Source organism: Solanum verrucosum, unplaced genomic scaffold (assembly GCF_900185275.1).
Source record: "Solanum verrucosum unplaced genomic scaffold, falcon-dt-bn FXZP01000175.1, whole genome shotgun sequence".
Classification (NCBI taxonomy): Eukaryota; Viridiplantae; Streptophyta; class Magnoliopsida; order Solanales; family Solanaceae; genus Solanum; species Solanum verrucosum.
The window spans coordinates 265725-280821 of NW_026020399.1; the positions used below are offsets into that span (position 1 = coordinate 265725).

Genomic DNA, 15097 nt, shown 5'->3' on the forward strand with positions numbered 1-15097 from the left:
CATCATTGGCGCTAATTCACTCAGACTTGTGTTCGGTTAAAGTTCCTTCCAATGGAGGTAGTAAATACTTTATTACTTTTATTGATGATTTTAGACGAAAAACTTGGGTATATTTTCTGAAAAATAAGTCTGATACATGTGAAGTCTTCAAAATCTTTAAAGTTTACGTAGAAAGGCAAAGTTGACACTTTGTTAAGATATTAAGAACTAATAGGGGCACTGAGTTTCTTTTTTGTGATGACTATTTGAAGAAGTGTGACATTAAACATCATTCATATACTCCTCAATAAAATGGTGTAGTTGAAAGAAAAAATAAAACAGTGATGGATATGATGAGATCAATGATGCATTCCAACAATATTCCCGAAGCTGTCTCATGTGCGATTTATGTTCTAAACAGATGTCCAACTCGATCCAAATTGGGAAAGACTCCACTAGAAGTTTGGACTGGTAAGAAATCAAATATATCTCATCTAAAAATGTTTGGTTGTCTTGCTTATGCTCATGTTCCTGATGTTTTGAGAAAGAAATTAGATGATAAGGCAGAAAATGTATCTTTATTGGCTATAGTCATGAGCCAAAAGGTTACAAGTTATTTTATTCAGATACAGGAAAGGTAATTATTAGTAGAGGTGTAACTTTTGATGAATACAATATTTGAGAATGGTCAAAGAAAATTTTTGAGTTGCCTAGGACTGAACCAATAGTTTCAACTATGGAGGAACGAAGTTCTAGCAGATATCAAGATGAACAAGTAGCTCTTCCTGATCAAACAGAAACATCGATTCGTCCACAAAGAAATTGCCAACTACCAGTCCGTTTACATGATTATGTTGTTGACAATAATAAAAATTTGTTCAATGAAGATACTGTGAACTTTGCAATATTTGTCGATTGTGATCCAATTACTTTTGAGTAAGCTGCCAAAGATGATCATTGGATGAATGCAATGGATGAAGAAATTGGTGCTATTGAGAAAAATAACACTTGAAAGTTGACAAATTTATCGCCTTCAAAACAACAAATTGAAATCAAGTGGGTACACAAAAGCAAATACAAACCATCTGGAGAAGTAGACCGCTTTAAGGCAAGATTAGTTGTTAAAGGATACAAACATATGGCAGTTATTGATTATTTTGAGGTATTTGCTCCTGTTGCTAGACTTGATACTATTCGAATGATTATTTCTCTCGCTACAAATAACTGTTGAAAAATACATCAAATGGATGTTAAATCTGCTTTCTTGAATGGTGTTCTTGAGGAAGAAGTGTAAGTTGAGCAACCTATGGGATATGTCAAAAAGGTTTAGAAAATAAAGTTTACAAGTTGAAGAATGCATTATATTGATTCTTATTTTATGGGACATGATTTGCATAGATTTCCTTATGGGCATACATTATACATAAAATTCAATACTAATGGAGACATTCTCATTGTGTGCTTATACGTGGATGATTTAATATTTACAGGCAATAATCCTAAACTATTTTCTGAGTTTAGGGAGGTTATGACTAGCCAATTTGAGATGACTGATTTGGAATTAATGTCTTATTTTCTTGGCATTGAAGTTTCTCAATTGAAAGATGGAATCTTTATCTCTCAGAATAAATATGCGAGTGATATTTTGTAAAGATTTAATATGGATAAAGCCAAATCAATCTTGACCTCTATTGAAGAGAAATTGAAGTTGACCAAACATGGAACTGGTGATTTTGTTGATGCTACATATTTTAGAAAATTGGTAGGGAGTCTAAGATATATACTTGACTTCTACCAGGCCTGATATTACTTATTATTAATTAGCAGATTTATGGAGTTTTCGCGTCAATCTCACTTGCAAGCTGCCAAGAAAATTTTGAGATATATTCAAGATACACGCTCTGATGGCATATTTTATTCAAAGACTAATGATAGTAATCTTGTTTGGATTTACTGATAGTGATTGGTCTGGAGATATGATGCAAAAAAAAAGTACTTCTGGCTATGCATTTTATTTGGGATCTAGTGTATTTCATGGTCTTCAAAGAAATAACAAGTTGTTGCTTTATCAACTGTTGAAGCAGAGTATATGACTGCAACAAGTAGTACTACACAAGCATTATGATTGAGATGGATGATTGAATTTCTTCAACACAAACAAGATAGTCCTACAAAAATATTCTTTGATAGCAAGTCTGCAATTGCGTAAACAAAAAATTCAATTTTTCATGGCCATAGCAAACACATTGACATCAAATGGCACTTCATTCGTGACTTGGTCCAAGATAAAGAGATAATGGTTGTTATTGCAAGACCGAAGAACAAGTTGTTGATATATTCACAAAGCCATTAAAATTGAAGTTGTTCATAAAATTGAAGAAGATGTTAGGCCTGGTCACATTTCACACAAGATCATAGGTAAATCAGTATATAGACAATATAATGATTTTTTATTATTTTTTTGAAACATTTCACAGTTTTTCCTTGTTTTGGCCATTTTTATGACAATAGATACCTATGAAACAATATTTTAACATTAAAAACACAAATAAACATGCAAAAGGACATAATTCTAGGTACATATACATTTCTCAGGTCAGGCACAACCTTAAGTTGCACCTATAAATATTATTCGTATCCATCAAATGTTTGAAGTAATGAAGCAAGTTTGCCACCGACTTAATTGGAGAGCAGCACGGCTTCTATGAGTATCACCCACAAGCCTGAAATCACCCTTTATGGAGTATGAAAGCTTTTTTAAAAGAGTTTTTATTGTGTTATTTCTGGACACCCTTGTGTCGAAAAGTGTGTAGTGTGGTGAGGTTTTACCTCACAGAAAGAGTGGGAAATTGGGATAAAAAAAGGAAGAATTTACACTTTTTCAAGTTCAAGAAAGAGATTTAAGTCCTTTATTGCCCTTTCAATCCGCCGAAATGGAAGGCTTTGCACTGTACCCAACTGGAGAATCTCCTTCAGGTGCAAAGCGTAAGTCCTTTGTAAAATTTTTGACTCCGCCACTGCTTCTATCGGTCGACAAATGGCTTCTAGAGCAATAAGTCAGGAGGTGAAGTTTATCAAGTCTTTGAAATAAATAAACCTTGTCAATAATGTTTTATGAGGATTCAACAGTCTCTCCCAACAAACAAACGTAATAATTTTAACATGCAAATTAAGAAGCGTGAAATATACACAAGACATTACCTACAATAATATTATAAATATATCTTTTTTCCTTCGCATGAATGACATCAAATTTTCATTCTATTACTCTCAAAATTGCAACTCAAGAACTTGCTTTTCCTAATACGATTCATTCTGTGTACAATTGAATTTCCAAAAAAAAAAAATCAATAATTATTCTAAGTCACGGGATGAATAAATGAAGAGGACCCAATTTGTGATGAGTGAGTGAGAGGCCCTATCTAAAGAAATTTGTGGTGGAGGATATTGCCACATTGCGAATATGCATAGGCTTATTGGTTCGTTGGTTCAATGCATAGGCCGTAGGCGGTGACCCCAGTATTATTATTATTATTATTATTATTATTATTATTATTTATACTCTATTTAAGGACGTGAAATCCACTCATATTTCTCATCCGTTCATTCCAATATCTTCCTCTCAAATGGTTCCTTTCAAAATATGGGATTATTTTTATTTAGTTTAGATAGAAAACTATTCACTTTTAGAAAATAACAAAACATTTTATTATTTTAACCTTGATTATATGTCTTAAAGTCTTAAAGAAAATATAAAATTCTATGCATTAAGTTTTTACTTTTATTTTTTATTTTTGTGCAAAGATCATATGCTAATTTTTAATGTATTGTTTCAAATCTATCGGATGTCCTTTGACCATTAAGTTTTTACTCGATAGTTGTTAGGCAAAGAAAAAAAATGGAAGTATAATTTAGTTGTGTCCATTCATGTGCCAACATGATATATATCACTTGGGCATCTCCAACTCTACCTTCTATTTTACTTTACAAATATAGAGTTTTATATATTTTATACAAATCAACTTCAATCAAATTATCTATTTTACTCTCACAAAATGAATCTTGTTCTCTTTCCTTAATATTATATTATTATTTTCATTTCATTTTTATTTCCTTATTTCATAATATAATTTTTTTTTTTTATATTAAGTTTTTCATCTTATCATTTAAATTGTGAGAATTCTTCATAGTGAAAATCAATAATAATTTCAAATTATATCACTTAATGTGATGAAAATTAAAAATACTTGAAATATTATTAATTCATAATGAATGTAGTACATATTAATTAATATATTTTTAAAATGTTATATAACATTTAAAAGAATTTCAAATATTAGATATTTAATTAATGACCTTGTATGAAAAATAATATGTTAATTACAAAATAATAGAAATAAAGTATAACTTTTAGGAATCCCATAGTGTAAGGAGCAAATTACATCTTATCCCTACTCTTTTTCAATTTACAAAAATCCCTTAAAATTGTTGCCATCCAGATACATCTTATTCTTCACATTTGATACATTATATAACTAGTTTGTTGAGATTAAAAAGAAAATAAAATATGAAATTAAATGTCAATTCCCCAAATCATGCAAATCAAATTGATATCAATCTCTTCCACATAACATCTCCAACAATTCAAATTTCAAATTTTCTTCTCTCAAATCTCTCCAAATCGTAACAGATTCAAAAAAAAAAGTCGACAATTTTATATAGTTATGTATCATATACAAAAAAAACTATGAATATGATATGCACTAATTTATTTATAAAACAGTATTGCAGATACTTAACAACATGTGGTATCATAACATCTGATACATAATTATGTTGTATACATAACAAAGTTATGTGCCATATACATAACTATGAATATGATACAAACTAATTTTGTTATCAAACATTAGTGTTTATGTATCAACTGTAAAATTTGATAGTGTCTACCTATATATAGCCTTCTACTAGTTGAATACGGCTGGGTGTATGTATCGGTAGTAAAAGATAACGAAATTTGTAATATTTGTGTATTCAATACATAACTATGAACATGATACATACTAATTTGTGTTTCAATAAATTAGGGTTATGTATCAAAACTAATATTTGAAAATGATATATTGTACATGATAAAATTGTAATGTATCATAAAGGTGAAACAAACAAATTATGCATTAATTTTTAAAGGGAAAAAGGACAAATATACCCCTGAACTATCGTAAATGGTATCTAAATACCCTCCGTTATACTTTTAGGACTCTCATGTCCTTGCCGTCCAAAATTTGGAACGTATGTACCCTTTCTACTAACGGCGGAACACGTGTCTCAATCTAGAATGCCTATCCGAAATTTATTAAATTTTGACCCATAATTTTGAAGACCCGCCCAAAATAATTTTAAAACCCACCCAAATAAGATAATACCCACCCCAAATTATAACCCAAAAACACTTCTCCATCTTCTGTAGATTTCTCCAATTTCTCAAAGAACTTCCGGCCAAGTTCTTCATTTTTCAAGCTCCAATAAATTAAAAGCTTCAATTTCCTTCCCCACCAAAACACTAGAGCACCCCATTCGCATTCCCAAACTCCATCAGCACCGAGCAACTTTCGCTCGTCTTTTTGCCGCCGTCAAAGCATCGGAGGAGGTAGTCCCGCTGCCGTCGTCGCCGTTCTGGTAGAGCAACAACAGATGCTCCAGTTGTGGATGAGGTGAAAACGGAATTTGACGTAATACTCAATGATTTTTCAAGTAATGCTAAAATTTTGTATCTCACACTTTTCAACTGATCGGGAGAGGCAGCGATTTGGGTGATGAGTGGATACTCGAACTTCACACTACTGAAACTTCCACTTGATACTCAAACCAATGATTGCTTCTGCAAAAACAATAATCTGAAGAAAAACATCACTCAAATGCTAAAATACAATTGAAAATGTGTCATGAAAAGCTAAGAAAAAGAGAGGCATTGAAGAGGCAATGGTTTTCATTGAAGAAGATGAAATTGGAAAAGATTTCACTGAAGAAGAAGTGATTAATAGATGAAAGAGGCAATGGCTGTTGTTACCTTCTTTTTTTTTTTCTTTTTTTCATTTGGGTTAGTTGGTAGATTATAATTTTTCGTTTAGGTCAGTCTGTGGTTTATAATTTGGGTCGGGTGTTTAAATTATTCGGGTCACGGGTAATTTTTGGGTTAAAAATTAAATAATTTTAGGTGGGACATTGAGATGATGCCACGTGTCTCGCCGACTATCAGAAGGGTATATACGTTCCAAATTTTGGACAGCAAGGACATGAGAGTCCTAAAAGTATAACGGAGGGTATTTAGATATCATTTACGATAGTTCGGGGGTATATTTATCCTTTTTCCCATTTAAAAATCAAAATTAACTAGATACACTGAAAGATCTGAATCCATATGTATCAGAAAAAGATTGAACGACAAAAATTGGAAAAAAAGTTAACAATTTGATTTGCTGAAAGCAAAAAAAATAATGAAGAAATCCTTCTGCACTTTCTCTTTTGTTCTGTATCAATTCCCGTAGCTTTTCTTTTCACTTTCAACAATGGCGTCACCCATGGATCTCGACCCAAAGCCCTTACTCTCGCAAAATGAATCTTGTTCTCTTTCCTCAATATTATATTATTATTTCCATTTCATTTTTATTTCCTTATTTCATAATATAAATCTTTTTTTTAATATTAAGTTTTTCATCTTATCATTTAAATTGTGATAATTCTTCATAGTGAAAATCAATAATAATTTCAAATTATATCACTTAATGTGATGAAAATTAAAAAATACTTGAAATATTATTAATTCGGAATGAAAGTAGTATATATTAATTAATATATTTTTAAAATGTTATATAACATTTAAAAGAATATTAAATATTTAATTAATGACCTTATATGAAAAATAATATGTTAATTACAAAATAATTGAAATAATAGTATAATATTCAAAAAGTGAAATAGAGATTATGAATAGTAGTTCTCTAAATTTGGAGAAATATTATTCAACACTCTATAATTGGAGAGCAAAAGGGGGAAATAGATAGGAATTGGAGAAGATATTCTCTATTTTACTTTTCAAATATAAAGAATAGAGAATAAAAAATAGAGAGGAGTTGAGATGATCTTACCTTCTTCCTAGAAAATGGCAAAAAAGAAAAGTAAATATAACAATTAAATGAATATATCTTTCAGTAATTACACATTTTTAAAATAAAAAAGAGAGGCATTGTGAAACTGTGTTTGTCTCCAGGCATGTGCTCATCTGAACCCTTTAAAAGCAGATGAGATTTACTATTCTATGTGATAATTAGGGGTGTACATGATCGGGTTGATTTGAGTTTTTAAATATCAAATTAAATTATTTGTGTCAGATTTTTAAATCTATAAATCAAACAAAATCAATAAAATTTGGGTTTTTTCGGATTTTCGAGTTTTTTCGGTAAAGTATTCATACAAACATATAATTTACTTGTACTTCAAATATTTTTTAGTCCTACCAAATATAACTATCTAAGGTGTTTCTTAAGAAAATAACACAAAATATGATATGAGTAATGACACTAAAATATCCAACAAAAAAATAATAATAATGAAATAGCGTAAAACAAATATTGTAAATTAACAAGTCATAATGAAAATTATCATAATTTAAAAGTACTAAAACATGTTAAAATAAGTTTAAAGGAAATTAGTTACATGACTAAATATTAAAGGAAATTAAAACTAGATTATGTATTTGAATTGTCTAAACCAATGTAAAACCAAAGAATAAATATTCAATATTATTGTCATTCTTAGTGTTGAATTGATTTTCTTTTTGCATTAATATTAATTTGATTTTGATTTAAGCTTTATTATAATTATCAACATCTATAGACTATGATCTTTATTGAACCATTCAGAATTCTAAGTTTCAAACTTGAAATAATATATTAAAAGATAAAAAACTATGAAAAAGTATAAGAAATATTTAAAAATTATATCAAAGTAAATATTTTTATGTATAAAATAAAATTTTAAAATTATATATACAACGTCGGGTTGGTTTGGTCTCGGGTTGGTATTTTTTAGTTAAAACCAAACCAACCCAAATATAGTCGATTTTTTTTTTTCAATACCAAACCAAGTCAAACCAACCACTAGTTGGGTTTTTTTTCTCGGTTTAACTCGATTTGCGGTTTAGTTCAGTTTTCGGTTTGATTTTGTACAAACTAATATATGGTTTACTATAAAAGAAAAATAAAAAAACAGCTATTTACTGGTTGCCTATCTGTCTTTCAGAGATTTTGTCCAATTGCTACTAATATACATCTAATTAAACCGCGTTTTAATACTAAACAATAATCTTGATGTCTCTACAAAAATCAAATGTCATTTTCCAACTTATTGCACTTGCTTTATGCCTTCTGGAAAAAGGTCACCCATTGAAACTATAGTATAATGTTATTATCACCTTTAGGTACCATCCACAATAATGTTATCATTTCTGAATTCAATACTATTGAATCTAATTTTTAGCATCGGAAACAACTTTTTTATGTTCTAAAAATAAAGTTAACAAAGATTTACGTATACAACCCTTTTGCGCTGAGCATGTTGTTTTTGTTGAGCTTTGGTTTTACTAGTACTATATGCTGATCTAGATAGCTGCATTTTCTTATTTGATCAAATTATTTAGTCAGCTCTAAAAAGAATGACATATTTTTATGTTTAGTAATAATTTAATTTTATAATATTTATTTTATCTTAATGAAATGATTTATAGTTACACAAACATCCATTAATTATTTTAACCATAAATTTAAAAATTCTTTCTTTCTTTTTTAAACTCTTTAGTGTTAAGTCAAACTATATCATTTAAAATGGTACTAATGGAGTAAAAAGTATTTACAATATGGTATTTCTTATTTGTGTATTTGAAAATTTCATAAACTATATTATCAATATTAATAATTTAAAATATTTAATAAAATACTCCAATATAAAAAATAAAATTACAGCAAAAATTTACGTTTACCTCTAGAAATTCAAACCCATAAAATGACAACAGTCAAATACGCTCAAAATAATTCACACAGACACAAAAGGACAAACATTGAGTTTTTTTTTTTTTGTTTTCTTTTTTTCAGGTTTAATAATAAACCTAACTAGGTAGCTAGTTATAAGCAAATCGTACTACTTGTTAGCTCCTTTGAAACACCAATCTTAAGCTTACTCTCTTTCGCTGTTTCAAAACATTTGTCATCGTTGTGATTATCATTTTCATTGTCTCTTTTAGTGTTAAACAACGATGATGCAGCTGAATCTCTCGAAGAGATCCAGCAACAGTAACGAACATCATCATGATTCTTCTAAGAAATCCAAACTAACCTTTGAGCTCAAACACGCTTTCCACACCGTCAAATCTCAAATCCCTTTAACTCACTGTGTATGGCTTCTTATTACCATATTCCTCCAGATCTTAATCCTCTTCTTCCTCATCCGCTCCTCTCCGCCTCATCCACCGCTGTCCAACTCCCAACAGCTGGTAGCACTCAATCCGGACTGCCAATCCGGTTACGTCTACGTCTACGACCTACCTGCTACTTTCAACACGGAGTTTATTGACAAATGTGAGGAACTAGACCCGTGGAAATCACGCTGTAAAGCGGTTTCCAACGGTGGGTTTGGGCCCAGTGCTACTGGGCTCGAACGCGTTGTACCGGAAGATATCACTCCAGCTTGGTACTGGACTGACATGTATGCTGCTGAGGTTATTTATCATAATAGAATATTGAGCCATAAGTGCAGGATTATGGATCCGGAAAAAGCAACGGGGTTTTATATTCCGTTTTACGCCGGACTTGATATTGGGAGGTTTTTGTGGTTTAATTATACGGCGAAAGATCGAGATCGGAAAGGTGAAATGGTTCTCGATTGGTTGAAAGAGCAGCCGACTTTTACTAGAGCTAACGGAGTAGATCACTTCATTATGCTTGGCCGATTAACTTGGGATTTCCGACGATTAACTGCTAACGATTCGGAATGGGGATCGAGTTTGCTCTACATGCCATTGATGAAGAATGTGTTCCGTTTATCAGTAGAAAAGCATCTAAATGACGATTTAGAAGAAAGCGTACCTTATCCAACAGCTTTTCACCCGAGATCTGAATCCGATATAGTCCAATGGCAGAATTACATCCGGAACTACGACCGTACAAAGCTCTTCTCCTTCGTCGGAGCTAAGCGTGAGAAAATCAAAAACGATTTCCGAGGAGTACTAATGGATTACTGTAAATCCGAAGAAAACTGTCTCGCCGTCGATTGCGCTACCACCGTCTGTTCCGACGGAGCTCCAGCGATTTTGGAATCTTTTCTAGATTCCGAGTTCTGCTTACAGCCACGAGGCGATGGGTTAACTAGACGGTCTACTTTTGACTGTATGTTAGCCGGTTCAATCCCGGTTTATTTCTGGAGAGGAACATTTAAAGGTCAGTATGAATGGCATCTGCCATGGGTGGCGGAGAGTTATACAGTGTTCATCGATCATGATAATGTGAGAGATACAAATGGGAGTATGATTCTGCAAGTTTTGCAAGGGATTCATAAAGATAAGGTGAAGGAAATGAGAGAGACGTTGATTAATCTTCTTCCTAAATTTGTTTACGCAACGCCAGGTAAAGATTTAGGGAGTGTTAAAGATGCATTTGATATCACCATTGATAGAGTATTGAAGAGATTGAAGTCTCGCAGAGATTAGTATTTGAATCGTAAGCATTATTGCCATGCCAGAGGTTCTTCTTCTTCTTCTTTTTTGCAGTTTTTTTTAAAAAAAATTTTGATTGGTGGATAAAAATAGTTAAATTCAGAATGTCGTAATATCTATCTTTATTTTATTTTTGCTTTTGTAAAAAATCTCACTTTTGAAATTTCATAGAGATGTGTATGTACGTCCTATTCTATTCTTCTTGAACAACGAATAAGTTGCTATACTTTTGAAAAATATATAATATAGTATTATATAATTTATTAAATCATTCAATTATAACAAATTAATAAGTTATAATATTTGTTTAGTGTATGATTGAAAATATATTTAAATTTAATTAATTAAGTAGATGGATGTCTATAATTTGGGGACGAAATTAATAATATATGTCAAGTTCAAAGTTAAGTCTCTAAATTTTTACCCATTGATTTTTGTCCAATTGCAATAAACAATCCTATTGACTCACCCGAGATATGATCTAAGATATCAAAAAATAAAATATGACAAAAATTACTCATATGTATTTACATCAAGTTAATGAATTACGTAGGAATTCATTTATAATTAAATTAAAAATTATTGAAAGATTGCTTCACCCACTTTTCCCCATCTTTTTTCAGATTTTAAAAAAATATTTTCTTTATATAGATCATAGCAATAAAAACATTGTGGTCCCATTCTTTGAATTCTTGAAAACGTCAATCAGCCAATGGATTTGCAGATCTAGTCTATGGTTCAGAAATCACAATAGATTTTAATCTACTCTATATTAATACGTAACTACTTATATCAAAGACTTTATTGAACTAATCATGTGTTTACAAATATATACACATAGTTAATTTAAATGATTTTTAAATTTAATTTAATAATGGAAAGTTATATTATAAATCGTAATTTTTTTATATGACTTTGGATTGTCGATAAAATATACCTTAAAACTGATCAAAATTAATATAGTTTAACTCTAAAAAATAAAACATAACAAGTATTATTAGTTAGAGGTAGTGTATATTATTTCATGCAGTTGTGTCACTTAATTATGTGTTTTATCTATATTAGCATCTTCTCCCTAACTCTCCTCTTCCATTGTTACTCAACCCAAGCAAACTCTCCTATAAAATTTTAGGCATGTTAGACCTTCCCTATGTTGAATTTTGTGTACTTTTTTACACATTTTCTCATCCACCAAGAGGGGCACAACCACTGAAAAGAAGAATAAAACAAAATAAATAAAAGAAAAATTGTTCAAAATTATAAGGAAAGTATTCAATTATATTGGTCTTATATATTTTTCATATGTTTGTTTTTAAGTATGGTATATGATAGATAGATAAAGTTATCCCATTATATGTATGAAATAATTTATTCGATTGTTGTAGTATATATGATGGGATAATAATCTCGGGATTAACTATAATGTTTCTAATCAAAATATGTTAATTTATAAGTATGATATATGATAGAATAGATAAAGTTATCCCATCATATGTATGAGATAATTTATTCAATTATTGTAGTATATATGCTTGGATAATAATTTTGGGATTAACTATAATACTTCTAACCAAATATATACATGGCAATTCTGTGTCCTACGTGGCATCCTACTTGTTTTATGCCATGTAGGACATGTGTGTCTACTTGTTCAATTTTATATAAATTTAAGTGTCTATTTGTATACGCTCAAAGTCAGAGACGGACCCACATGGACTTGTCCAGCTTCTTTCTAACGTTATTTTTACTCTTTTTTTTTCCTTTCATAAACTATCTTTTTTGCTAACTTTTTAAAAACAAAATCTTGTACAAAATTCCTTTTTCCTTTTTCAAGATAATTATTATCCTAGCTTTTTTTTTAATTGATCTTTTTTCGCTATCATAATTAAATATAGTTGTCTTTCTTATGACAAGTATTGAATTTGTACATTTATTTTTTATGATTGATAGCTTAAAAAATAACCACGATCTTAAAATCTTGAATTGGTCACTGCTCATGTCTATTATGCAACTTAGTCTCTCGAAAATATAAACAATCGTGATCTTTTATGTCTATTAACTTTTTCTTTCTCATCAGTCTAATTAGGAAAAATGAAAAGGGAAGGAAAAAATAATTTGTTCTAACGCCTTCATTTTAGTTCCAATTCAAAAGCAAAAAAATTCTCCCTCTCGTTGGTTTGCCTTTTCGGTAATTACGATTGTATGTGAAGGTACATTGTTCCTCCTTTTTTTCTTGAATCAATCCAAATATTTCGATTGGCTATTGCATTGAATTGAAGAAAAAGCGCCCTTGTTGAGGATTTTAGCTCGCAATTATGCTCTTTGATTGATACAAATTTATGTTAAAAATAGTGAGCACCCATAGCTGTAAAATTCTGGATCCGCCACTACTTAAAGTTGGAAGACATAGTTATCCGTTGAAGACAAATTAATGATCATATTTATGTATTATGTCTTTACAATTTGTGTTGGGCCACAATAGGGGAGTGATAATACTATGAAGATCCCACATGACATTAAATTAAATTAAAATAAAATAAAAAAGGAAACAAGATTATACCAAATTATAATTTTATTGAAAGATAATGCTAACACGTTGTAGTTAAAGCGACCCATGCTTCGGCTTGTATTTGTGCGTTTAATTTCGTTTAATAAATTTCGCTTAAACGTTTGAAGTGTAATTTCTTCCAATTAAGGACAAAACACATAAAGTGTTTTTATATGATATTTTCGATTCAAATTTTGAAAATACTTTTGTATGTGTTCTCATGTATATATTAGATAGCTAAGTTAATCATACATAAAATATGTCATCTTCTTTTATATATATATATATATATATACTAGTAAAGAGAGCCCGGGCGCTGCCCGGACCCAACATTAATAAAGTTATATTGTTACTCTCTCCGTCCCATATTAGATGAGAATCTTACTAAAAAAAAAAAATTCATATTATTTGAGCACTTATTAAATTAGGATAGAATTAATTAATTCTTTTCCATTTTACCCTACAATTAATATGACCATTCCTATATTGTATGTGTATTTTTTGTAACTCATTTCAATGTGCATTGATATAAACAAAGGGTAAAATGGTGAAGTCTTCCAATGTATTAATGATTTCTTAATCACCGTGTAAAGTTGGAAGTGCCCATCTAATATGGGACGGAGAGAGTATAGTTTATGTATTGTTATAAAATTAGTAAAAATTGTTATAATATATTTTGCTCATAAGTGAGCTAATATAAAAACTTATTTGTCATTTGTCTTTTTAATTTCAATTTCAAATAGCAAATAAATGTACCGATAAGATTGAGGGTAGAAATGAAACATATCTTTCTAAATTTAAGTAAAAATAAACAGAGTAGAAGTAACATTAGGGTTATCGATAGGACGATTCATTCGGTTATTTTTAAAAAAATTATATCATTCAATTTTTCGGCTATTTTATAATGTATAACCAAAATTAAAATTTTAAAATCATCCCTATCCTAATTTATGTGACACAAGCAGTACAAAAATTAGTCTTTTTTTTGTTGTCTTGTAGATATTTTAAGTTATTATTTATTGTAAATTATAGTACTTTTTATTAAAGTTTTTAATAACATATGTTACTTTTTATGTTTGAGAGTTAAACCAAATTTTTTTTATATGTCTTTTAATTTCATATGTGTTTTGTCCTTTTCCATTTTCAAAAACTAATACTCTGTCAATTTCATTTTATATGTCATTTCTTTTTATAAATATATTGGTTATTCCCTCTTCTTATGTCATATATTATGAAATTTGAGAAGTTATTGAAATTTTTATATGATTCTAAAAATATTTTAAATTGTTAGCTATTGTGATTTGTAGTACCTTTTTTTTACAGAATTTTGAAAATAATATTTATTACTCTCTTTGTTCTAATTTATGTGGCACATGCAAAATTTCAAATATTAACCATTTTTTATATGTCTCTTAACTATATTAAGTTGTTAATTGTTGTATTTTATAGTACATTTTGAACTTAATTTTTAAAGAATATATGTTATTTTCCATGTCCCAATTTATGTGGCATTAATTGATAGATTTGTTGGAGTCGAGAGAATTTTTTTGTTAATTATTGTAATTTATAGTTTCTTTTTCGTCAATTTGAAACAATATATGTTCTTAATTGATAGATTTTTTGGAGCCGACAATTTTTTTTGTTAATTATTGTAATTTATAGTTTATTTTTCGTCAATTTCAAACAATATATGTTACTCCATTTGTCCCAATTTATGTGACACATGTGAAATTTTGAGAGTTAATATGTTTTTCAAATATTGTAAGTTGTTAACTATTGTGGTTTATGGTATTCCTAATGTAATT

The 15097-nt window shown here is 29.6% G+C and overlaps 2 protein-coding genes across 2 annotated transcripts in view; both read left to right on the forward strand.

Moving 5' to 3' along the window:
- Positions 1 to 15097, forward strand: part of LOC125839802 (protein disulfide isomerase-like 2-3) — a 367278-nt gene that overhangs the window by 101872 nt on the left and 250309 nt on the right. The window lies entirely within an intron of this gene.
- Positions 9133 to 10769, forward strand: LOC125839794 (xyloglucan galactosyltransferase XLT2-like). The gene has a single exon (XM_049518793.1). The coding sequence runs from the start codon at positions 9290 to 9292 to the stop codon at positions 10736 to 10738; it is 1449 nt and encodes a 482-aa protein (XP_049374750.1). The 5' UTR covers positions 9133 to 9289; the 3' UTR covers positions 10739 to 10769.